Source organism: Gopherus evgoodei, unplaced genomic scaffold, assembly GCF_007399415.2.
Source record: "Gopherus evgoodei ecotype Sinaloan lineage unplaced genomic scaffold, rGopEvg1_v1.p scaffold_32_arrow_ctg1, whole genome shotgun sequence".
In the NCBI taxonomy this organism is placed as follows: Eukaryota; Metazoa; Chordata; order Testudines; family Testudinidae; genus Gopherus; species Gopherus evgoodei.
In genome coordinates this window covers 2,325,427-2,351,733 of record NW_022059994.1, presented here as the reverse complement: position 1 = coordinate 2,351,733, position 26,307 = coordinate 2,325,427, and the positions used below count along the sequence as shown (strand labels likewise).

Genomic DNA, 26,307 nt, shown 5'->3' with positions numbered 1-26,307 from the left:
TTCCCCGAATCCCCGAGCAAGCAAGTCTCCTTCCCTGCGGTTTGCAGGGGGGTTCGGGGAATGCGAGAGCAAACCGCGGCGAAGCTGGTCTCCTTCCCCGGTTTGCTCTCGCGTTACCCGAACCCCCCTTGAAGCCGCCCAACAGCGCTGCAGTGTGGCCACATCTAACACCACTTGCAGCGCTGGTTGCTGTAAGTGTGGCCACTCTGCAGCGCTGGCCCTATACAGCTATACTAATACAGCTGTAACAACCAGTGCTGTAAAATTGTAGATGTAGACATACCCTCAGACCCCTACTGCTTAGAGCAGCCAGGAGGCTTCAGGGGGTGGGAGAAGGTGAGAACTCCTTGTCCCCCCAGCACACATAGCAGGGCATGGCCTTCTCATTTCCCACACACCTGCCAGCCACAGGCTGATGCAGGAAGCAGAGCTCTGAGCCAGGGACAGGGAATCCTGACAGCTTCCCTGCGTATTTCACAGCAGCCTCTGGCCAGTGGGGTCAGGCTCCAGCACTGGGAGTCTGGTCAGTTTGTCCAGCACTGTGGGGGCGGGGAGGTTCCTGGTTCACAAATGCAGGAATTTCCCTCCCCCCAGTGGGCCTGTTCGGCAGGGCGGAGGCTGGCAGCAGTAGGGTGACCAGAGAGCAAGTGTGAAAAATCGGGACAGGGGGTGGGGGGTAATAGGAGCCTATTAAAGAAAAAAAACAAAAATTGGGACCGTCCCTATAAAATCCGGATATCTGGTCACCCTTGGCGGCAGATTTCCCAGGCCCGGGCAGGAATCGCAGCCAGCTCCGCTGGGAGCAGCCTGGGGCCAAACCTCCCCCTGCAGCCCGGGGGTGACTGGCCGGGGGGGGGGCGGGTCTCTCTCACCTTCCCTCCGAGCGGGGCCCCCCGGGGCAGGGGCCGGGCCGGGCTGGGGGCTCTGCCCTGGGAGAGGCTCCTGGGGAGCAGCGGGAAGGGCCCTGCTGGAGATTCCCCTCTCCCGGCTGCAGCCAGGGCTCCGGGCTCCCAGCACCAGCCGCCGGGGCTCGGGGATCTCGCCAGGAGCCTGGGAGCCAGAGTCACCGCAGCGGCTGCGAGTCACTTCCTGCTGCCGGGCCGGAGCCCAGCGCTCGCTGCCCCACCGCCGCCTCCCGGCTGCTCCTGGGTCCTAGCGCTGCAGGGGTCGCGCTGCAGCCTCTCTGGCTCTGACTCCTGGTCCACTCACGGACTTTAGGATCAGAAAGGGACCATCACCATCATCTAGCCCAGGGGGTCTCATGACTATAATTTTGGTGGCCTCAGAGTGTGGCCAGCAACTCTCGCTGGTGGCCGTTCTGACACTTTTCCCTAAAATAATTCCTTTTACCAAACACCAGGAGATGTGCACGTTCGTCGGGCTCAGCAACGTGTCTGTACACGGTAAAAATCATGATGTCCATGGGGGCCGCTCCCCACGAACGGCTCCCTGTCCCTGCTGTTGCTGGCAGAGGCAGGGCCAGGCGGCTCCGCACGCCGCCTCCGTTCCCCCTCCCTGAGCGCTGACTCTGTGGCTCTGAGCCCCTTGGCTGGGAACCACGGCAAATGGGAGCTGGGGGGGGGGGCACCTGAGGACAGGGCAGGTCAAGTAGGAGCCAGAGGGGGGTCATGCTGTCGCTTCCAGGAGCTGTTTGAGGTAAGCACTGCATGGAGCCTGAACACACCTCCTGTGCCCCACCCTCCTGCCCCAGCCCCGATCCCCCTCCCGCCCTCCAAACCTCTTGGTCCCATCCTGGAGCACCATCCTGCACCCCCAAACCATCATCCCCAACCCCACCCCAGAGCCCTCACCCCCCACCATGCCCGACCCTCCTGCTCCAGCTCTGATCCCCCTCTGAAAGAGACTCCGTGCTGTTGAGGAGGAAGAAAGGCCCAGGGAAGCAGAGCAGTCAGTGGGAGCAGATGGAAATCTTCCCATAGTTGGGACCCTCCTTCCAGATGGTACTGGGGTTGCCTCTCACACTGAGGTTACCTCTCCGGGGGAGGGAACTCCAGTTTCTAGGAAAAGGCAGTTGTTAGTAGCAGGAGATTCAATCATTAGAAACATAGATAGCTGGGTTTGTGATGACTGGGAGAACCATATGGTGACTTGCCTGCCTGGTGTGAAGGCTGCGGATCTCTCGAGGCATCTAGACAGACTTATGTGTAGTCCTGGGGAGGAGTCGGTGGTCGTGGTACATGTAGCTACCAATGGCATAGGGAAGGGTAGGAGAGATATCCTGGGAGCCAAATTTAGGCTGCTAGGGAAGAGACTGAAATCCAGGACCTCTGTGGTGGCCTTCTCAGAAATTATCCCAGTTCCACGCGCAGGGCCAGGTAGGCAGGCAGAGCTTCAGAGTCTCAATGCGTGGATGAGACGATGGTGTAGAGAGGAGGGGTTTACGTTCATTAGGAACTGGGGAAACTTTTGGGATGGGGGGAGACTATACAGGAGAGATGGGCTCCACCTAAACCAAAGTGGAACCAGGCTGCTGGCACTAAACAGTAAAAAAGTTGTAGAGCAGTTTTTAAACTAGGAGATGGGGGAAAGCCTACTGCTGCAGAGGAGTATGTGGATCGGACACAGACTTCTCTTAGGGGAGAGTCTGCTGATAGGGAATCTCCAGGTTATAGTCAGGAACAGAGGACAGAAGAGGATAATGTAAGGGCTGGATCAGATGATAAACAGTCACATAAAAAAGAATCTGGCACATCAGAAAAGGGCAGACAAATAAACAGGGACAAGTTTTTAAAGTGCTTGTACACAAATGCTAGAAGTCTAAATAATAAGATGGGTGAACTAGAGTTGTCATGGTATAATTCCCCACTCTGAACCTTAGCGTCCAAAAGATGGGGTACCAGCATGAATTCCTCTAAGCTCAATTACCAGCTTAGAACCTGTAGCGCTGCCACCAACCAGGAATTCCAGTGCCTGGTACACTCTGGTCCCCACAAAACCTTGCCCGGGGACCCCCAAGACCCAGACCCTCTGGATCTTAACACAAGGAAAGTAAACCCTTTCCCTCACCGTTGCCTCTCCCAGGCTTCCCCTCCCTGGGTTACCCTGGAAGATCACTGTGATTCAAACTTCTTGAATCTTGAAACAGAGAGGAAAATCCACCTTCCCCCCTCCTCCTCTCTCCCCGTCCCAGACTCTCCCTGAGAGAGAAAGTAATCCTAACACAGAGAGAAAATAACCTTTCTCTCCCCCTTCCCTCCTATCTCCCCACCAATTCCCTGGTGAATCCAGACCCAGTCCCCTGGGGTCTCACCAGAATAAAAAAACAATCAGGTTCTTAAACAAGAAAAGCTTTTAATTAAAGAAAGAAAAAACAGTAAAAATTATCTTTGTAAATTTAAATTTAAGATGGAATATGTTACAGAGTCTTTCAGCTATAGACACTGGGAATACCCTCCCAGCCCAAGTATACAAGTACAAATTAAAATCCTTTCAGCAAAATACACATCTGAACTCCTTCCAGCCAAATACACATTTGCAAATAAAGAAAACAAACATAAGCCTACCTCGCTTTATCTACCTAGTACTCACTATTCTGAACTTATAAGAGCCTGTATTGGAGAGATTGGAGAGAAACCTGGTTGCACGTCTGGTCCCTCTGAGCCCCCAGAGTGAACAACAACCAAACACTAACAGCACACACAAAAACTTCCTTCCCTCAAGATTTGAAAGTATCCTGTCCCCTGATTGGTCCTCTGGTGAGGTGACAGCCAGGCTTACTGATCTTGTTAACCCTTTACAGGCAAAAGAGACATGAAGTACTTCTGTTCTATTAACTCTTAACTATCCATTTATGACAAGAGTGCCTTGTGATAAAGGAAGATATTGATATAATAGGCATCACAGAAACCTGGTGGACAGAGAAAAATCAATGGGACACAATCATTCCGGGGTACAAAATATATCAGAAGGACAGAACAGGTCATGCGTGGGGGGGGGGGGGAATGGCACTATATGTGAAAGAAAAAGTAGATTCAAATGAAGTAAAAATCTTAAGCGAATTCACATGTTCCATAGAATCTCTATGGATAGAAATTTCATGCTCTAATAAAAATATAACATAAGGGATCTATTATCTACCACCTGACCAGGACAGTAATAGTGATGATGAAATGCTAAGGGAAATCAGAGAGGCTATCAAAATTAAGAGCCCAATAATAGTGGGGGATTTCAATTATCCCCATATTGACTGGGAACATTTCACTTCAGAACGAAATGCAGAGATAAAATTTCTCGATACTTTAAATGTCTGCTTCATGGAGCAGCTGGTACAGGAACCCACAAGGGGAGAGGCAACTCTAGACTTAATCCTGAGTGGAGCGCAGGAGCTGGTCCAAGAGGTAACTATAGCAGGACCGCTTGGAAATAGTGACCATAATACAATAGCATTCAACATCCCTGTGGGGGGAGGAACACCTCAACAGCCCAACACTGTGGCATTTAATTTCAAAAGAGGGAACTATGCAAAAATAAGGGGGTTAGTTAAACAAAAGTTAAAAAGTACAGTGACTAAAGTGAAATCCCTGCAAGCTGCATGGGCCCTTTTTAAAAACACCATAATAGAGGCCCAACTTCAATGTATACCCCAAATTAAGAAACACAGTAAAAGAACTAAAAAAGAGCCACCTTGGCTTAACAACCATGCAAAAGAAGCAGTGAGAGATAAAAAAACTTCCTTTAAAAAGTGGAAGTCAAATCCTAGTGAGGCAAATAGAAAGGAGCACAAACACTGCCAGCTTAAGTGCAAGAGTGTAATAAGAAAAGCCAACGTTTGAAGAACGGCTAGCCAGAAAATCCAAAGGTAATAACAAAATGTTTTTTAAGTACATCAGAAGCAGGAAGCCTGCTAAACAACCGTTGGGGCCCCTTGACGATCGAGATACAAAAGGAGCGCTTAAAAACGATAAAGTCATTGCAGAGAAACTAAATAGATTCTTTGCTTCAGTCTTTACGGCTGAGGATGTTAGAGAGATTCCCAAACCTGAGCTGGCTTTTGTAGGTGACAAATCTGAGAAACTGTCACAGATTGAAGTGTCACTAGAGGAGGTTTTGGAATTAATTGATAAACTCAACATTAACATGTCACCGGGACTAGATGGCATTCACCCAAGAGTTCTGGAAGAACTCAAATGTGAACTTGCAGAACTATTAACTAAGATTTGTAACCTGTCCTTTAAATCGGCTTCGGTACCCAATGACTGGAAGTTAGCTGATGTAACGCCAATATTTAAAAAAGGCTCTAGAGGTGATCCCAGCAATTACAGACCGGTAAGTCTAACGTTGGTACTGGGCAAATTAGTCGAAACAATAGTTAGGAATAAAATTGTCAGACACATAGAAAAAAACATAAACTGTTGAGCAATAGTCAACATGGTTTCTGTAAAGGGAAATCATGTCTTACTAATCTATTAGAGTTCTTTGAAGGGGTCAAGAAACATGTGGACAAGGGGGATCCAGTGGACATAGTGTACTTTAGATTTCCAGAAAGCCTTTGACAAGGTCCCTCACCAAAGGCTCTTACGTAAATTAAGCTGTCATGAAATAAAAGGGAAGGTCCTTTCATGGATTGAGAACTGGTTAAAAGACAGGGAACAAAGGGTAGGAATTAATGGTAAATTCTCAGAATGGAGAAGGGTAACTAGTGGTGTTCCCCAAGGGTCAGTCCTAGGACCAATTCTATTCAATTTATTCATAAATGATCTGGAGAAAGGGGTAAACAGTGAGGTGGCAAAGTTTGCAGATGATACTAAACTACTCAAGATAGTTAAGACCAAAGCAGACTGTGAAGAACTTCAAAAAGATCTCACAAAACTAAGTGATTGGGCAACAAAATGGCAAATAAAATTTATTGTGGATAAATGTAAAGTAATGCACATTGGAAAAAATAACCCCAACTATACATACAATATGATGGGGGCTAATTTAGCTACAACAAATCAGGAAAAAGATCTTGGAGTCATCGTGGATAGTTCTCTGAAGATGTTCACGCAGTGCGCAGAGGCGGTCAAAAAAGCAAACAGGATGTTAGGAATCATTAAAAAGGGGATAGAGAATAAGATTTAGAATATATTATTGCCCTTATATAAATCCATGGTATGCCCACATCTCGACTACTGTGTACAGATGTGGTTTCCTCACCTCAAAAAAAGATATTCTAGCACTAGAAAAGGTTCAGAAAAGGGCAACTAAAATGATAAGGGGTTTGGAGAGGTTCCCATACGAGGAAAGATTAAAGAGGCTAGGCCTCTTCAGCTTGGAAAAGAGGAGACTAAGGGGGGATATGATAGAGGTATATAAAATCATGAGTGATGTGGAGAAAGTGGATAAGGAGAAGTTATTTACTTCTTCCCATAATACAAGAACTAGGGGTCACCAAATGAAATTAATATGTAGCAGGTTTAAAACAAATAAAAGGAAGTTCTTCTTCACACAGCGCATAGTCAACCTGTGGAACTCTTTACCTGAGGAGGTTGTGAAGGCTGGGACTATAACAATGTTTAAAAGGGAACCGGATAAATTCATGGAAGTTAAGTCCATAAATGGCTATTAGCCAGGAAGGGTAAAGAATGATGTCCCTAGTCTCTGTTCATCAGAGGATAGAGATGGATGGCAGGAGAGAGATCACTTGATCATTGCCTGTTAGCTTCACTCCCTCTGGGGCACCTGGCATTGGCCACTGTCGGCAGACAGATACTGGGCTAGATGGACCTTTGGTCTGACCCGGTATGGTCGTTCTTATGTTCTTATGAAACCCTCAGTCCGAGCACCCTCCTACAGCCCAAACCCCTCATCCACAGCCCCACCCCAGAGCCTGAACCCCCCGCTGGAGCCCTCCCACACCCCAACCCCCTGCTTCAGCCCAGAGCCCCCTCCTGCCCACCGCCAATATCTGTCACTAAGCCCGGTAAAGTCAAGTGTCTGTCGTGCACCATGGTGGTGCTGACACCTGCACAGAGATAAGCAGGAGAAGGGTCCTGCTATTTTGGGGAACTTTCCTTTTACATCCCACCCCACTGGAATCGAATAGCAGAAGAAACTGAGTCCTTGCTCCCAGGGCTGTCCCTAGCCATTGGGTGCCCTACGCAGCCCCCCAGGCCTCCCCCCCAAGGGTCTGGGAGGCAGGAGATGTGGGGGGCACTTTTAGAGACCCCATAGGGTCTCACAAGGCCCAGGGGATTAGTGGGGGCCTGGAGCAGCCCGCTTTGCTTCCCTTGCCCTGGCCCCAGCCATGTTGCTTGGGGCAGAGGGCTTGGGGGAAGGTATCGCCACCCACCCATTCACCAGTGGGAAGCAGAGCCGCCCAGGCCCAGCCAGCTCAAAGCCATAGCACTCCACTTTCCATTGCCGGTGTGTGTGTTGGGGTGGGGGAACCTTTCTCTACCCCCTTCCCCACCCGCCCGGGTGACATGGCTGGGGCCAGGCAAGGGAAGCAGAGCGCTGCAGCTGGGAGTTGGCATCAGCACCCAATGTGCAATAGATGCTGGGAACGTGTCAGGGACAACTTCTGCTTTCTGATGGTGGGGGAAGTAACCAGGGGACAGCAGGTTAGACTCACTTCTGACCAGCACGGAGGAATTTGTTGGCCTAGATCAGGAGTCGGCAACCTTTCAGAAGCGATGTGCCGAGTCTTCATTTATTCACTCTAATTGAAGGTTTTGGGTGCCAGTCATACATTTTAATGTTTTTAGGTCTCTTTCTATAAGTGTATAATATATAACTAAACTATTGTTGTCTGTAAAGTAAATAAGGTTTTTAAAATGTGTAAGAAGCTTCACTGAAGATTAAATTAAAATACAGAGCCCCCAAGACTGGTGGCCAGGACCTGGGCAGTGTGAGTGCCACTGAAAATCAGCTTGTGTGCCACCCTGTGCCATAGGTTGCCTATGCCTGGTCTAGATTAAATTATTATAAGGTGGGTGCATAACTGGTAGAAAAACTGTACTCTGAGCAGTTATCAATGGTCTGGTGTCAACTTGAGAGGGGAATGATAGGGGGCGGGAGGAGCCCCAGGTGGCTTTCCTACACTCCCAGCAGGGAATGGGGGTGGGGGGGGGAGAAGCCTCAGCAGGCTTCCCCCACTCTTTACAGAGAACAGGGTCTGGAGCACTCACAGGGAAAAATTAGCAGGTGCTCTGTACCCACTGGCAGCCAAGCTGCTCTCTCCTGGCCTCCTTCTCCCTCCCCCGCCCCCCGCAGCATGGCACATCCCCTCTCCTCCTCCTCCCTCCCTCCCAGGGCTTCCCCTGCTCGCCACCTAACAGCTATTTGGTGGCGCTTAGGACTTTCCAGGATGGAGGGGAAGGATGCATAACTGGTAGAAAAACTGTACTCCGAGCAGTTATCAATGGTCTGGTGTCAACTTGAGAGGGGAATGATGGGGGGCGGGAGGAGCCCCAGTTGGCTTTCCTACACTCCCAGCAGGGAATGGGGGTGGGGGTGGGGGAGAAGCCTCAGCAGGCTTCCCCCACTCTTTACAGAGAACAGTGGATGCTCTGTCATCCACTGGAGCCGTGGGACCAGCAGACCTTCTGCAGGCACGCCTGCGGGACCTCCACTGGAGCTGTGGAACTGGCGGACCCTCCGCAAGCATGCTGCCGAAGGCACCCTGCCTGCCGCCCTCCCGATGACCGGCAGAGCACCCCCCATGGCATGCCACCCCAAGCACGCGCTTGGCGAGCTAGGGCCTGGAGCCGCCCCTGGGTGCACTCAGGGGAGGAGGCGGAGAAGAGGCAGGGCAGGGGTAGGGACATGGCAGAAGGGGGCAGGGCTGGAGTGGGAAAAGGCAGGGTGGCATGGGCACTTTGGGGAAGGGGTGGGGTAAGAGAAATTCAGGGGTAGGGCCAGGGGGTCAAGCAGCCCCCGGGCAGAGGGGAAGTTGGCGCCTATGGAAGGAGCTGCTGTTGGAGGAGATGGGAAACTGGGCTCTCAGCTCCCCACACTGCCTCTCTTAGGTCGGTGGAAGCGCTCCTCAGCAGGACACGCCCCAGTGACCCCAGGAGGGTTGCATAGACATCAGCTATTGCAGTAATTACTGCGGTGGCTGTAAGTCAACCTATTATACTGGTAGGTCACCTTAGATTTGAAGTGTAGATGCCCCATTACAAGCAAAGGGATTTCTCTCACCTCAGAGCTTTCAGCAGTCCCTGCTCCCTGGAAAGCCTTCCAGCAAGGACCACTCTCCCCAGTTCAATGATGCTCCTATTGTCTTTCAAGTCATCTTGTTACTGGGAGTAGAGATGGGGAGGGGAGGTGACCAGAGGCCTTCCCCTCCCCCGCCTTCTTATACTCAGACGCTTTATAGTGGAAAAGTCTTTGCTGGGGGATGTCCTCAGCCAACTCCATGGCGTATGCGAGCTCCAAAATGTCCTTCATGTGAATTGTAAATGTCTTTGTTTACTCCTTTCTTCCTGTTGGTGGAGGGTCAGATAATAGCTTTCTAACACCAATGGTCGGTCCTTTGTGGTCTCTGAGGAGCTAGTCTGTGGGCATTCCCCAGAATGACGATATATCTCAGTAACAAACAGGGTTACCATACGTCCGGGTCTTCCTGGACAGAGTGTCTCTTTTGACCCTGCTTTCTGTCTGAGCAGGGTCTTCCTATAACAACAAACGTCCAGGGGTTTTGCAAAGCAGAGGGGCTGCAGCTCAGAAATAGCCCTGATTGGTCAGCTTCCCAATTAATCTATTCCCTAGTATCCACAGCTGATTGGTTTATTCCCCTACCGCTGCAGCTGATTGATTGCTGCCGGATCCCACCCACCGAAGCCCCAGCCCTGGGCAGGAGGTCCCGCAGGTAGGTGCTGACGGATGGGCTGTCACTGCGTTCTGGGCTTGAGCAACTGCCCTGCCACTGTGACAGTGACCGACACTGACCTCACCTCATGAGTACCCCCACCACACCCCCTCCAGCATCCACAACTGACCCCCCCGCCCCAGGTTCCCACCCCTCATCACTGTCCTCTTTTTGGGCACCTGGAATATGTTCACTCTAGCAGCAAACATACAATAGAATCTCATCATTTGACATGCAGTGGGGTTATATGCATTTCATTGGCATAATATTGAGCAGATCATGAATTGTCCAATGATCCCCCACCAGGCACTCTTAGTACACTACATATCAGAACCATACGCAAGTGGGGAACGTGGGGCACAGGGGGTTAGTCACAAGAGGGATCAGTGTGGGGTGAGTGGGGCAAAGAGAATCTCTGTCATCAAAACACAGGACACTGCGGTAGATGGGGAGGGGAGTGATCAGCTGGGCTGCCAGGTTCCTCAGATCCCTCTGGCCTCAGTTATGCGGGTCGGTCTGGCTTCAAGGCTGCCCAGGTCTGTTGACATCCCTGGCTCCCTTCTAGCCTGTACCCAACCACAGCATCTCAGCAATAGGGAGATACTGCCCCTTCCCCCTATTATTTTTTGGGGCATCATTCATGGTCCTTTAGAGTTCAGGGGCAGCTTCAAATGACACAGACAGGCCAAGAATCGTCACTCTGTGGCTCCGATGCAGCGAGTTCACAGTTCTCAGCCTCAGTCATCTGGCTCTGAGGAGCAAACCCAGCAGTTTCTTAGCTCTGTTCCCCACCCCTCCATCAAACAGTACCTCACATTACTAAAGGGATCAGGCAGTAACTTCATTCCCCTGTCTCTTGCACTGTGAATCTAGCTCGCACCATCAGTGACTGTGCTGAGAGATACTGGTCACTGTCATTGTTCAAACCACAGAAAAAAATCTCCTGACAAAGATGTTAGATAAAGATTAAAATAACAAAATCTGAAAAAGGAGTCTTCTGCCAAATTATCCTTTGTCTTGTGAAATGAAGGACATAAATCCACACCGTGTAGAGGCCAAGCATAGGAGTTTATTACACACAGCGCTGGTGGACTGTCACCTGGCTTATTAGCCTCAGAGACACTGTCAATCAATTGATTACAATAGAATATATAGACTTTTTTATCGGCAGGGAAAGTGACGGGGTAGGCAGTTCCACACCCCAGGATAGGTTTTGCAGCAAGACAAGATAGCACATTAGCAATGGTTAAAAGGTTACATAATGTCTCCGCCCATGGTCTCAAGTTAGCAAGTTAACATTTAATTAATACTTTGATAAACTGTTATTAGTATAAAATATATATGTTGAATTCTGATTTGGGGTCCATAGGAATGGAGCAACTCCTTTGATTGTCCACCAGGTACATTCCTAGGGGTTAAAGCAAAAAAACAGTGAAAGTATATGACAATAAAGATTATCCCCTTTATGTCTTAAGGCAGGCACTGGTCCCTGGGAAGGGAGGTGAAAGGATGCCATTTCTTATACTGACATGTGCCAACTCTTCATAAAGTCAAGGTTGGATCTGTGGGAAGAATGTTCCCTACAGAAGAGACTGACACAATAAGAACAGGGATCTTTTGTTCAATTTGCAACTTTGAATAAGACACAATGATTTAGTTCTTAGCTCCAACACCTGGCAATTTGCTGACCAGGTCTATTTTAGCAAAACAAGATTATTTGTTTACCCCAGCTTTCTTTTAACTAATCACTATTTGCTAGGCCTCTGGTCTCTTGACCAAACTCTGGACTTTGGGTCTGAGAAAGAGCTAGTACAATCCATATACCAGGTTGTTATATAAAATGCACATGGATTTTAACCCTTCTGGAAGTCCTCAGTAAATCTGAGCTACATCCTGTCGAATTAAATATTAACATATGTGACCAAATAGCCTTCACAAAGAGAGAAAAACCCACAATCCAGGATGGGCTATAAAACACTTTCATATCCTTTAAGACCCAAAATCAGGAAAATAAATGTACCCATTTTCTTCTGTAGTGGTTACCATTTTCTTCTGTAGTGGTTAAACCGGGTTCACTTCTTGCCTCATTATTTGGTTGTATTAGTTGCAAAAGTTTTAGCATCATTATACTAAAAGAAAGAGAAAGAAACACAAGTCTTCCCATCTACAAATGATCTGGACTAGCCTAGAAAAAGCCGGGAAGCAATCTCACCAGTAGATGCAAACAGAGCTACAAGTTCCCCATGCTTATCTCCCCCCTCCCCCCAGTTCCTTATATCTCCTTGTCAAGTGCTGGAAATGGGCCATTTTCATTACCACTACAAACACATCTTTTTCTCTCCTGCTGACAACAGCTCACCTTAACTGATTGCTCTCCTTATAATGTGTGTGGTAACACCCATTGTTTCATGGTCCCTGTGTATATTTCTTCCTTCTGTATTTTCCACTGCATGCATCCGATGAAGTGGGCTGTAGCCAACGAAAGCTTATGCTAGAATAAATTTATTAGTCTCTAAGGTGCCACAAGTTCTCCTGTTCTTTCTGCGGACTAACACGGCTACTACTCTGAAAGATCTGAAGTGACAAACTATGCTTTAGATTCAATGGGATTTCCCCCCCACTCGCAGATCTGTAACATTTCCTTCTCCAGCCCTCTGGAGTCTGACTTAGGATCACAGACATCAGAACAGTGATTCCTAAGCATGGAGAGCCAGGGACACGGTGGTAAGTGACACCTTGGGAGGTGAAGGGGTAGAACAGTAACAGGATAAAACTCTTCATCAGTTGCACAGAGGCTGCTGTGTGGAGAGTGACAGTGATGGGGGAAGGGGGGAAACCCTCAGACTCACCACATCGCCCTGCAATAGCACAGAAGGTAACACCACATTTTACTGTCTCTTCTCCCACATTTTTAGCATCTAGTTAATTCTGGTGCATAAGGCAGAAAATATACAAACACTAAATGCTTTTCAGCAGGGCCTGGAGTAATGTGAGACTGTTGGGGTACCCCAAACGGCAAGGTTCGTTGTCTGACTGCGAGAGGTTCTATCAAGTGCTCTTTATTGAAGGGTGCACAACGACAATAGAGAGCAAGCTCGTCTCCAAAGAGAACCAGCTTATTCCTTACAAAATAACCTAGGCTTATATAGACAGTTCCGTCGCATCACTCATTAATCAATTAAGCAACCAACTCCCCTTCTTTATCAATTAGAAACTAGAAACTTCTACCTTATATGCATTCTCATGTCTTACAAGATTAAATGATCTACTTGATTAATAATACCTTAACAATCACTAACAATTAGGAATGTAGCAATTAGGAACAAACATAGAACAGAAACAGGGAGTTTTGTCCAGGGAGTCTGGAAGTCTGGGCTCATTCTTCAAACGAGTTGTTCCTAACACAGTACATCAGGTACTATGCCAGGAATGCCGTTCCTTTCTTATCTTATGGTTGCCTAACTCTGTGAGGGACAGGCAACTCCCGGGTGTTTTCCACTAATGAATTACCCAGAAACCTCTGTTAGCCTAACTTTGTTCAGGTTGGCATAACTGGATTTGTGCTCCATTCTTACTTATGCCTAACAAGACTATCTGGGAATGAGACCATCCAGGCCCACAGGGGGAACTCAGGGACTAACGATCACTCTGCTAACGGGAGGGAGTCAGAACACATAAGTAATGCTTCAATTTCTTTACGGAGGTAATGGAAGTCACGGAATCTGTGACTTCCGGAGATCTCTGTGACTTCAGCCCGTGGCGGCTCCAAGCAGCAGGGGGATCCCTGCTGCCCACAGTATTCGACAGCTGCCCCCCAGAGCTTTGAGCTGCTGCAGGCAATGGGAGTACACCGCAGCACCTGGCTCTCAGGGGTGGCCTCCAGATCTGAGTCATCATGGGGGCTGGGGTCCCAGGGCTCCGAGCTACGGGTGGCAGGGGGCCTAAGCAGCTCTCAGCCAGGGCCCCCACATCTGCCTAGCTGCCATGGGACCTCAGAGCCCCAGCAATGGATGTTGCACCTTTTTCCCACCCCATTTTGTCACAGATATTATTAGTAAATGTCACAGACAGGTCACAGGCTGCCGTGAATATTTCTTAATTGCCTGTCACCTGTCCATGACTTTTCTTAAAAATATCCATGACAAAATCTTAGCCTTACACATAAGATGCTCAGGATGAGGTTATAGTAGGAAATCTGGTGGAGGGTCACAGAGATGCGCTGGCTAATCCCGACCTCATTTCCTACCATAAACAGATGCTCGGAAGCACAGGTGGGATCTTTCGGCCTTCCCCAAATGGTTCTGTGGGAATCAGCCCCTCTCAGTGGTTCTGTCTGAATGCAGACGGGGCAGAAGGGGTGAGTGATGAGAGGCAGCACTTCTCTGCCCCTGTGCTCTCCCTCGCCTCTTAACCTATCATCCCCAATATCCCAGCACCTCCTGCTTCCCAGCTCCACCAGCCCCAACCATTCCATCCCCAGTTCCCTCCCCATAACCCATCCTCCTGGTCCCTCAATATTTGATCCCCCAGAGCCCAGCGCCCTGGGGGATTTGGGGAGGGGAGGAGTTACCAGCCCCCTGGGACACTCCCCCTGCAGAGAACAGCTCCAGGTCAGTGGGGAGCCCAGCCCAGGGAGTGGTAGAAGATGGGGGCTGGGGACCAGTGCTTAGAGTGAAGATGGGGCCTGACCCAAGTATCCTTCTCCTCCTCTTCATGGCAGGGAGATCCCGGCTGGGAGGTGAAGGAAGAGGGGGGAACTTCAGCCAAACAGGGAGCGTCCGGAGGAGTTTCTCTCTCTTCCTTCCCCCACCTTTGGCCTATCTGCTCAGCTGCCAGGGCTGCAGCAGGGAGGAGGGGCTGATCAGGGCTTCTCCTCCTCTGCCTGGGGTTTGCTTAGACCAGGCAAAGCCAGAGGGTCACTGACCAGCTGCTGCTGGATCCTTGGGAGCCAAACACCCCTGATGTGGGTGGGAACGAGGAAATAGGTTTGTCATCATGGCCAGCCGTAGTCAGGGTACTCAGAGAATGTCCCTGCTGTATGGAGGAGTCTCTTATGTCCAATGCAGGGTTCGCTCCACTTGGAGCATTTTTCACACTAAGAACGTCTCAGATGTTTCTTCCCTGTGCTGATTCGTGGATCCCTGATACACCGGAAACACCAAATGAAGCTTCCCCCACATTCAAGGTCTCTCTGTTGTGTTGATCACTGATGTGTAAAGTCAAATTGAATCTTTTCCTGCGGTCAAGCTATTTCGAGGGTCTCTCACCTTTGTGGATTTTCTGGTGTTTGGTGAGCTTTGAGCTCCTATTGAAGCTTTCCCCACACTCAAGGCATTTATAAGGTCTCTCTCCTGTGTGGATTCTCCCATGTTGAGTAAGGTGTGAGCTTTGACTGAAACTTTTCCCACACTCAACGCATTTAAAGGGTCTCTCTCCTGTGTGAACTCTCTGGTGTATAGTAAGATATGACTTCTGAATAAAACTTTTCCCACACTCAGGGCATTTAAAGGGTCTGTCTCCTGTGTGGATTGCCTGATGTCTAGTAAGATTTGTTCTGACAACAAAACTTTTCCCACAGTCGAGGCATTTATAGGGTTTGTCACCAGTGTGGATTCTCTGATGCTTAATAAACATTGAGTGCTGAATGAAACTTTTCCCACACGTAAGGCATTTAAAGGGTCTCTCTCTTGTGTGAACTCTCTGGTGTATAGTAAGATTTGACTTCTGAATAAAACTTTTCCCACACTCAAGGCATTTAAAGGGTCTGTCTCCTGTGTGAATTGCCTGATGTCTAGTAAGTTTTGTTCTGACAACAAAACTTTTCCCACAGTCGAGGCATTTATAGGGTTTGTCACCAGTGTGGATTCTCTGATGCTTAATAAACATTGAGTGCTGAATGAAACTTTTCCCACACGTAAGGCATTTAAAGGGTCTCTCTCTTGTGTGAACTCTGTGGTGTATAGTAAGATTTGACTTCTGAATAAAACTTTTCCCACACTCGAGGCATTTGTAGGGTTTGTCTCCCGTGTGGATTCGTCTATGTTTAATAAGGGATGAACTTTCCAAAAAACTTTTCCCACACTCCTGGCATTTATAAGGTCTCTCTCCTGTGTGGGTTATCTGATGTACAGTAAGGTTTGAACTCTGACTGAAACTTCTCCCACACTGAAGGCACTTATATGGTCTCTCTCCTGTGTGCAGTCTCTGGTGCACAATAAAGCTTGACTTCTCACCGAAGCTTCTCCCACAGTCTATGCATTGATAGGACTTCTCTCCTGTATGGGTTCTCCAATGTCTAATAAGGAATGTACTGACACGGAAACTTTTCCCACAATCAAGGCATTTGTAAGGTTTTTCTTCATTGGGACTTGTCTGCTGGACTGTGGTTTCCTTGGGATTCTTGCATCTTCCACCGCCTTGAATAGATTCATCCAGTTTCTTCCCAGGATAGTTTCCCAGCTGCATTTCTGATCTGTGTCGATCTCCCCAGGCACTTCCTTGTTCCAAGTACTGGGAAAAATTCCCTTCAGCTCTCAAAAACGTCACCTGCGGTTCCACTTCCTCAGGATCTTCCTGCTGCTGATTCTCCTCCTTGTTCTCACTCACTGTCCTATCACCTGCTGGGAGAGAGAGAATCCACACGGAGTCACTGCCTGTGTCAGGGAGAAAAGACAGAAAGGGAAATAGCAAAGAGGGAAAACACAACACAGTGACTGTTGGGGTGATGGAGACACTGCATTCTGCCTCCACACCCCACCCAAATACTCCCAGGGAAGGAAAGTCCCAACAGCTAACAGGATGGGTGGGAAGCCATGACTGATATTGGCCTTAATGATACGACACCGGCTGACTGCGGGCCTGACCTGGATGAGATGGGGCAGAACTGAGTCCTCACTCACAGCACGTTTGGAGTCCCAGCTTTTTCCTTCACTCTCGAGATGTTTCCGTCTCAGTTTCCCTGACTCCTCACCTGTGCAAGTGCCTCTCGGCCTCTCCCTTTCTTCATCGGCCTGGAGATCCGAGACCCACGGCTCTTCCCCTCGTTCCAGCCGGGTGATCAGGTCAGGCTTGGGAATGGGGAATCCTGCACAAGGGTTAAATCAGGCAAAGTCCGGAGTCTTGCAGAGTATTTGTCATAGGGAATGTTCCTTGAGTTTTACCTGGCCCTACAAGCGACTGTGGTAACTCAGACCCTTTGGCAGCAGCAGACATCTCGCGGTGGGGGTGAAGTGTTGTCACGCCCTCACTAGGAAGCCTCAGGGTAGATGCGTCTGGGGGACTCTCTGGTACGTGCAGCTTTGGTGTTTAACTCCAGCCTATTTCCAAACCAGCACGTAGGTGCTGGAACTAACCGTGCTAAGGGAGCTGCCGCACCTCCTGGTTTGAAGTGGTTTCCATTAGATCCAGGGTTTACTGTTTGGTTCGATGGATCTCAGCACCCCCCACTGTACAACCTGTCCCAGCAGCCCTGAGCCTGCAGCACTGAGAGCCTCCCCAGGGGTGGAGCTAGTCCCAAGAGGGCCAGTGAGCAGAGTGTGAAGGAGAAATAACACAGGCAGGGTAATCCCCTGCTTCTGGCCCCTTGACAGCTGGAGAGATGGGGATGACTTAGCCTGTCCATTAGGTTTCTGACCCCCTTGTTCCCTCGAAGGGGATGTGGAGATGCAAGTCTCTCTCACAATGGAGCTGTGGACTGCACCAGGGGTTCTCAACTTTTTCTGTCTGAGCCGCTCCCACACCCCCCACCAACATGGTATAAAAACGCCACGGCCCATCTCTGCCACACCAACTGTTTTTTGCGTATAAATGCCAGGGCCAGCATTAGGGGGTAGTGAGCAGTGCAATTCCCCAGGGTCTCACACAACACGGGGCGGCATAAACCTAAGTTGCTCAGGCTTTAGCTTCAGCCCCATGCAGTAGGGCTTCCATTTTGTGCCCTGGGCCTCAGCAAATCTAATTCTGGCCCTGCTTGGTGGCCCCTCTGAAACCTGCTCGCAGCCCCACAAGGGCCCCTGGTTGAGAGCCACAGCACTATGTGACCCCACACCTTCCTAATCCAACTGAACAGAGTCAGACATGCAGACCCCAGGGCTTAAAATAGCTGAGGGGACAGGAATCCTTTACCCAGCGAGGTCACCGTCTCATAGTTCTCCAGCATGACATCCCTGTAGAGGGCTCTCTGAGCGGGGTCCAGCAGAGCCCCCTGCCCCTGGGTGAAATACACAGCCACCTCCTCGAAGGTCACCGGCATCTGAAACAACAAGAGTCCCCCACTCAGCACCTGCTGCCCCAGCCACAATCCTGCTAGTCACAGGAAAAGGAAAAGAACCTCAAGCTCTGGGAGGGCCACAGTAACAAACTCAGATCCCTGCTGTTCAGAGCAGCCAGGAGGCTTCAGGAGGAGGGAGAAGGTGAGAGCTTCTTGTCCCCCCAGCTTGCGGAGCAGGGCAGGATCTTCTCATTTCCACACACCTGCCAGCCACAGGCTGATGCGGGAAGCAGAGCTCTGAGCTAGGCACAGGGACAGGAATCCCAGCAGCTTCCCTGCGTATTTCACAGCAGCCTCTGGCTAGTGGGGTCAGGCTCCAGCACTGGGAGCCTGGTCAGTTTGTCCAGCCCTGTGGGGGCGGGGAGGTTCCTGGTTCAGAAATGCAGGAATTTCCCTCCCCCCAATGGGTCTGTTCAGCAGGGCGGAGGCTGGCGGCAGTAGGGTAACCAGAGAGCAAGTGTGAAAAACCGGGACAGAGGGTGGGGGCTAATAGGAGCCTATTAAAGAAAAAAAAAAACAAAAATTGGGACCATCCCTATAAAATCCGGATATCTGGTCACCCCTCGGTGGCAGCTTTCCCGGGCCCAGGGCGGGAATCGCAGCCAGCTCCGCTGGGAGCAGCCTGGGGCCAAACCTCCCCCTGCAGCCCGGGGGTGACTGGCCGGGGGGGGCAGGTCTCTCTCACCTTCCCTCCGAGCGGGGCCCCCCGGGGCAGGGGCCGGGCCGGGCTGGGGGCTCTGCCCTGGGAGAGGCTCCTGGGGAGCAGCGGGAAGGGCCCTGCTGGAGATTCCCCTCTCCCGGCTGCAGCCAGGGCTCCGGGCTCCCAGCACCAGCCGCCGGGGCTCGGGGATCTCGCCAGGAGCCTGGGAGCCAGAGTCACCGCAGCGGCTGCGAGTCACTTCCTGCTGCCGGGCCGGAGCCCAGCGCTCGCTGCCCCACCGCCGCCTCCCGGCTGCCCCTGGGTCCTAGCGCTGTCCGGCTCCTGGTCCACTCACAGACTTTAGGATCAGAAAGGGACCATCACCATCATCTAGCCCAGGGGGTCTCATGACTAAAATTTTGGTGGCCTCAGAGTGTGGCCAGCAACTCTCGCTGGTGGCCATTCTGACACTTTCCCCTAAAATAATTCATTTTACCAAAAACCACGAGATGTGCACATCGGCCGGGCTCAGCAACGTGTCTGTACACGGTAAAAATCATGATGTCCATGGGGGCCGCTCCCCACGAGCGGCTCCCTGTCCCTGCTGTCGCTGGCAGAGGCAGGGCCAGGCGGCTCCGCACGCTGCCTCCGGTCCCCCTCCCTGAGCGCTGACTTTGTGGCTCTGAGCCTCTTGGCTGGGAACCCCGGCAAATGGGAGTTGGAGGGGGGGGCACCTGAGGACAGGGCAGCTCAAGTAGGAGCCAGAGGGGGGTCATGCTGTCGCTTCCAGGAGCTGTTTGAGGTAAGCACTGCATGGAGCCTGAACACATCTCCTGTGCCCCACCCTCCTGCCCCAGCCCCGATCCCCCTCCCGCCCTCCAAACCTCTTGGTTCCATCCTGGAGCACCATCCTGCAGCCCAAACCATCATCCCCAACCCCACCCCAGAGCCCTCACCCCCCCATGCCCGACACTCCTGCTCCAGCCCTGATCCCCCTCTGAAACCCTCAGTCCCAGCACCCTCCTACAGCACAAACCCCTCATCCACAGCCCCACCCCAGAGCCTGAACCCCCAGCTGGAGCCCTCACAGGCGACAATCTCCTGTCCTAGTCCTGAGCTCCTTTCCGCACTCTGAACCCTTCAGCCCCAGCCTGGAGCTCCCTCCTCCACCCCAAATCTCTCATCCCCAGCCCCACACAACAGCCTGCACCTCCACCAGATCCCTCACCCTCCCCACATCCAACTCCCCTGCTGCAGCCCATAGCCCCATCCTGCACCCTGAACTCCTCATTTCTGGCCCCACCGTAGAACCCGCACTCCTAGCCCAGAGCCTGTACCCCCTCCCACACCCCAACCCCCGCCTCAGCTCAGAGCTCCCTCTTGCCCACCGCCAATGTCTGTCACTAAGCCCGATAATGTCAAGGGTCTGTCATGCACCATGATGGTGCTGACCCCTGCACAGAGATAAGCAGAAGGGTCCTGCTATTTTGGGGAACTTTCCTTTTACACCCCACCCCGCTGGAATTGAATAGCAGAAGAATCCGAGTCCTTGCTCCCAGGGCTGTCCCTAGCCATTGGGTGCCCTATGCAGCCCCCTAGGCCTCCTCCCCAAGGGTCTGGGAGACAGGAGATGTGAGGGGGCACTTTTAGGGGCCCCACAGGTCCCACATGGCCCAGGGGATTAGTGGGGACCTGAAGCAGCCCACTCTGCTTCCCTGGCCCCGGCCCCAGCCCCAGCCATGTTGCTCGGGGGAGAGGGTTTGTAGGAAGGTATCTCCCCACCCCTGCACTCACCAGTGGGAAGCAGCCCAGCCCCAGCCAGCTCCCAGCCACAGCACTCCACTTTCCATCGCGGGTGAGTGTGTGTGTGTGTGGGTGGGGGGGGAACCTTTCTCTACCCCTTCCCCCCGGGGTGACATGCCTGGGGCCAGGCAAGGGAAGCAAAGTGGGCTGGGGCCACGTTGCTCCACTTCCCACTGCCAGTGACTGTGAGGGGCATCCTTTCCCCAACCTCCCCGCACTCACCGGTGGCGGGAAGCGGAGCGCTGCAGCTAGGAGTTGGCATCAGCACCCAATGTGCAATAGATGCTGGGAACATGTCAGGGACAACTTCTGCTTTCTGATGGTGGGGGAAGTAACCAGGGGACAGCAGGTTAGACTCAGTTCTGACCAGCAGGGAGGAATTTGTTGGTCTAGATCAGGGGTCGGCAACCTTTCAGAAGCGATGTGCCGAGTCTTCATTTATTCTCTAATTGAAGGTTTTGAGTGCCAGTCATACATTGTAACATTCTTTGGTCTCTTTTTATAAAAGTCTGTAATATGTAACTAAACTATTGTTGTATATAAAAGTAAATAAGGCTTTTAAAATGTTTAAGAAGCTTCACTTAAAATTAAATTAAAATACAGAGCCCCCCAGACTGGTGGCCAGGACCTGGGCAGTGTGAGTGCCACTGAAAATCAGCTTGTGTGCTGCCTTTGGCACCCGTGCCATAGGTTGCCTATGCCTGGTCTAGATGAAATTACTAGAAGGTGGATGCATAACTGATTGAAAAACTGTACTCCGAGCAGTTATCAGTGATCTGGTGTCAACTTGAGAGGGGAATGATGGGGGGCAAGAGGAGTCCCAGGTGGCTTTCCCACACTCCCAGCAGGGAACGGGGGGTAGGGGATGAGAAGCCTCAGGTGGCTTCCCTCACTCTTTACAGAGAACAGGGTCTGGAGCACTCACAAGGAAAAATTAGCAGGTGCTTCGTACCCACTGGCAGCCAAGCTCCTCCCTCCTGGCCTCTTTCTCCCCCCCGCCCCTACAGTATGCCACATCCCCGCTCCTCCTCCTCCTCCTCCTCCCTCCCTCCCAGTGCTTCCCCCTGCCCACCACCTAACAGCTATTTGGTGGCGCTTAGGACTTTCCGGGAGGGAGGGGAAGGAGCAGGGATGTGGTGCACTCAGGGGAGGAGGCGGAGAGGAGACAGGGCAGGGCTGGGTACATGGGAGAAGGGGGCAGGTGTCATGGTATAATTCCCCACTCTGAACCTTAGCATCCAAAAGATGGGGTACCAGCATGAATTCTTCTAAGCTTAATTACTAGCTTAAAATCTGTAGTGCTGCCACCAACCAGGAATTCCAGTGCCTGGTACACTCTGGTCCCCACAAAACCTTGCCCGGGGACCCCCAAGACCCAGACCCTCTGGATCTTAACACAAGGAAAGTAAACCCTTTCCCTCACCGTTGCCTCTCCCAGGCTTCTCCTCTCTGGGTTACCCTGGAAGATTACTGTGTTTCAAACTCCTTGTATCTTAAAACAGAGAGGAAAATCCACCTTCCCCCCTCTTTCTCTCTTCCCTCTCCCTGAGAGAGAAAGTAATCCTAATACAGAGAGAAAATTAACCTCTCTCTCCCCCTTCCCTCCTTTCTCCCCACCAATTCTCTGGTGGATCCAGACCAGTCTCCTAGGGCCTCACCAGAATAATCAAAAACAAACAAACAATCAGGTTCTTAAACAAGAAAAGCTTTTAATTAAAGAAAGAAAAAACAGTAAAAGTTATCTTTGTAAATTTAAAATGGAATAGGTACAGGGACTTTCAGCTATAGACACTGGGAATACCCTCCCAGCCTAAGTATACAAGTACAAATTAAAATCCTTTCTGCAAAATACACATTTGAACTCCTTCCAGCCAAATACACATTTGCAAATAAAGAAAACAAACATAAGCCTAACTCGCTTTATCTACCTAGTACTTACTATTCTAGACATATAAAAGACTGTATCAGAGAGATTGGAGAGAAACCTGGTTGCACGTCTGGTCATTCTCAGAACCCAGAGAGAACAACCACCAAACACTAACAGCACACACAAAAACTTCCCTCCTTCAAGATTTGAAAGTATCCTGTCCCCTGATTGGTCCTCTGGTCAGGGGACAGCCATGCTCTCTGAACTTTACCCTTTACAGGCAAAAGAGACATGAAGTACTTCTGTTCTATTAACTCTTGACTATCTGTTTATGACAGCAGGGCTGGAGTGGGAAAAGGCAGGGTGGCATGGGGACTTTGGAGAAGGGGTGGGGTAAGAGAAATTCAGGGGTGGGGGTGGAGCACCCCCAGGGCAGAGGGCAAGTTGGCACCTATGGAGGGAGCTGCTGCTGGAGGAGATGAGAAACTGGGCTCTCAGCTCCCCACGCTTCCTCTCTTAGGTCGGTGGAAGCGCTCCTCGGCAGGACACGTCCCAGCGACCCCAGGAGGGTAGCGTAGACATCAGCTATTGCAGTTATCATAAACCTAGTCCCAGATTTGGACCTTAGCGTCCAAAATATGGGGGTTAGCATGAAAACCTCCAAGCTTAGTTACCAGCTTGGACCTGGTAAAGCTGCCACCACCCAAAAAATTAGAGTGTTTTGGGGCACTCTGGTCCCCCAAAAAACCTTCCCTGGGGACCCCAAGACCCAAATCCCTTGAGTCTCACAACAAAGGGAAATAAACCTTTTCCCTTCCCCCCCTCCAGGTGTTCCTGGAGAGATACACAGAAGCAAACTCCGTGAATCTAAACAGAAGGAGTCCACCCTCTCTATTTCCAGTCCTGGAAACACAAGCACTTCCCTCTTCACCCAGAGGGAATGCAAAGTCAGGCTAGTAAATCTAACGCACACAGATTTCCCCCTGACTTCTTCCTCCCACCAATCCCCTGGTGAGCACAGACTCAATTCCCTGGAGTTCCCCACTAAAGAAAAACTCCAAGAGGTCTTAAACAGAAAGCTTTATATAAAAAGAAAGAAAAAGTACATAAAAATGGTCTCTCTGTATTAAGGTGACAAATACAGGGTCATTTGCTTAAAATAATATTGAATAAACAGCCTTATTCAAAATAATACAATTCAAAGCACTCCAGCAACTATAGACATGTAAATACAAAACAACAAACCATCTTTGTACTCACAACTTGGAAACAGAAGATTAGAAAGCAGGAAATAGAAATCCTCTCATAGCCGAGAGAGAGTCAGACAGAAAACCAGAACAAAGGACTCAGACACAAACTTCCCTCCCCCCAGATTTGAAAAAGTCCTGTTTCCTGATTGGTCCTCTGGTCAGGTGTTTCAGATTACTTCTTTCCAGGTGAAAGAGACGTTAACCCTTAGCTATCTGTTTATGACAGCAGTAATTACTGCGGTGGCTGTAAATCAACCTAATATACTGGTAGGTCACCTTAGATTTGAAGTGTAGATGCCCCATTACAAACAAAGGGATTTCTCTCACCTCAGAGCTTTCAGCAGTCCCTGCTCCCTGGAAAGCCTTCCAGCAAGGACCACTCTCCCCAGTTCAATGATGCTCCTATTGTCTTTCAAGTCATCTTGTTACTGGGAGTAGAGATGGGGAGGGGAGGTGACCAGAGGCCATCCCCTCCCCCACCTTCGGATACTCAGACCCTTTATAGTGGAAAAGTCTTTGCTGGGGAATGTCAGCCAACTCCATAGGTATGGGAGCTCCAAACTGTCCTTCATGTGAATTGTAAATGTCTTTGTTTACTCCTTTCTTCCTGTCGGTGGAGGGTCAAATCATAGCTTTCTAAAACCAATGGTCGGTCCTTTGTGGTCTCTGAGAAGCTAGTCTGTGGGCATTCCCCAGAATGACAATATATCTCAGTAACAAACAGGGTTACCTTACCTCTGGGTCTTCCTGGACAGAGCCTCTTTTTTGACCCTGCTTTCTGTCTGAGCAGGGTCTTCCTATAACAACAAACGTCCAGGGGTTTTGCAGAGCAGAGGGGCTGCAGCTCAGAAATAGCCCTGATTGGTCAGCTTCCCAATTAATCTATTCCCTAGCACCCACAGCTGATTGGTTTATTCCCCTACCGCTGCAGCTGATTGATTGCTGCCGGATCCCACCCACCGAGGCCTCAGCCCTGGGCAGGAGGTCCCGCAGGTAGGTGCTGACGGATCGGCTGTCACTGCGTTCCGGGCTTGCGCAACTGCCATGCCACTGTGACAGTGACCGACACTGACCTCACCTCATGAGTACCCCCATCGCACCCCCTCCAGCATCCACAACTAACCCCCCCGCTCCAGGTTCCCACCCCTCATCACTGTCCTCTTTTTGGGCACCTGGAATATGGTCACCCTAGTAGCAAACATACAATAAAATCTCATCATTCTACATGCAGTGAGGTTATCTGCATTTCATTGGCATAATATTGAGCAGATCATGAACTCTCCCATGATCCCCCACCAGTCACTCTTAGTACACTACATATCAGAACCATAGGCAAGTGAGGAACGTGGGGCACAGGGGGTTAGTCACAAGAGGGATCAGTGTGGGGTGAGTGGGGCAAAGAGAATCTCTGTCATCAAAACACAGGACACTGCGGTAGATGGGGAGGGGAGTGATCAGCTGGACTGTCAGGTTCCTCATCTCCCTCTGGCTTCAAGGCTGCCCAGGTCTGTTGACATCCCCGGCTCCTTTCTAGCCTGTACCCAACCGCAGCATTTCAGCAATAGGGAGATACTGCCCCTTCCCCCCATTATTTTTTGGGGCATCATTCATGGTCCTTTAGAGTTCAGGGGCAGCTTCAAATGACACTGACAGGCCAAGCCTAATCACTCTGTGGCTCTGATGCAGCGAGTTCACAGTTCTCAGCCTCAGTCATCTGGCTCTGAGGAGCAAACCCAGCCGTTTCTTAGCTCTGTTCCCCACCCCTCCATCAAACAGTACCTCACATTACTGAAGGGATCAGGCAGTAACTTCATTCCCCTGTCTCTTGCACTGTGAATCTAGCTCGCACCATCAGTGGTTGTGCTGGGAGATACTGGTCACTGTCACTGAACCACATTGAACCACAGAAAAAAATCCCATGACAAAGATGACAGATAAAGATTAAAATAACAATCTAAAAAAAGGACTATTTTGGCAAATTATCCTTTGTCTCGTGAAGTGAAGGACATAAATCCATACCGTGTAGAGGCCAAGCATAGGAGTTTATTACACACAGCGCTAGTGGAGTGTCACCTGGCTTATTAGCCTCAGAGACACTGTCAATCAATTGATTACAATAGAATATATAGACTTTTTATAGGCGGGAAAGCGATGGGGTAGGCAGTTCCACACCCCGGGATAGGTTTTGCAGCAAGACAAGACCGCACATTAGCCAGTGATTAAAAGGTTACATAATGTCGCCGCCCATGGTCTCAAGTTAGCAAGTTAACATTTAATTAATACTTTGATAAAATGTTAGATAAAATATATATGTTGAATTCTGATTTGGGGTCCATAGGAATGGAGCAACTCCTTTGATTGTCCACCAGGTACATTCCTAGGGGTTAAAGCAAAGAAACAGTGAAAGTATATGACAATAAAGATTATCCCCTTAGTCTTAAGGCAGGCACTGGTCCCTGGGAAGGAAGGTGAAAGGATGCCATATCTTATACTGACATGTGCCAACTTTTCATAAACTCAAGGTTGGATCTGTGGGAAGAATGTTCTCTACAGAAGAGACTGACTGACACAATAGGAACAGGGATCCTTTGTTCAATTTGCAACTTTGAATAAGACACAGTTATTTAGTTCTTAGCTGCAACACCTGGCAATTTGCTGACCAGGCCT

General features: G+C 50.3%; 2 protein-coding genes across 4 annotated transcripts in view; one reads left to right on the top strand and one right to left on the bottom strand.

Annotated features, from left to right (window-relative positions):
• Window positions 1-17,969, bottom strand: part of LOC115640726 (zinc finger protein 260-like) — a 51,825-nt gene extending 33,856 nt beyond the window's left edge. The window contains exons 1-2 of the mRNA XM_030543641.1: window positions 17,936-17,969; window positions 16,782-16,895 (exon numbers count right to left, since the gene is read on the bottom strand). Of these exons, the coding sequence (XP_030399501.1) occupies window positions 16,782-16,895; window positions 17,936-17,969 (148 nt within the window). The remainder of the gene's footprint in view (window positions 1-16,781; window positions 16,896-17,935) is intronic.
• The window catches only part of LOC115640747 (zinc finger protein 501-like), a 745,273-nt gene that overhangs the window by 650,045 nt on the left and 68,921 nt on the right, over window positions 1-26,307 (top strand). The gene's annotated exons all lie outside the window — the stretch shown is intronic.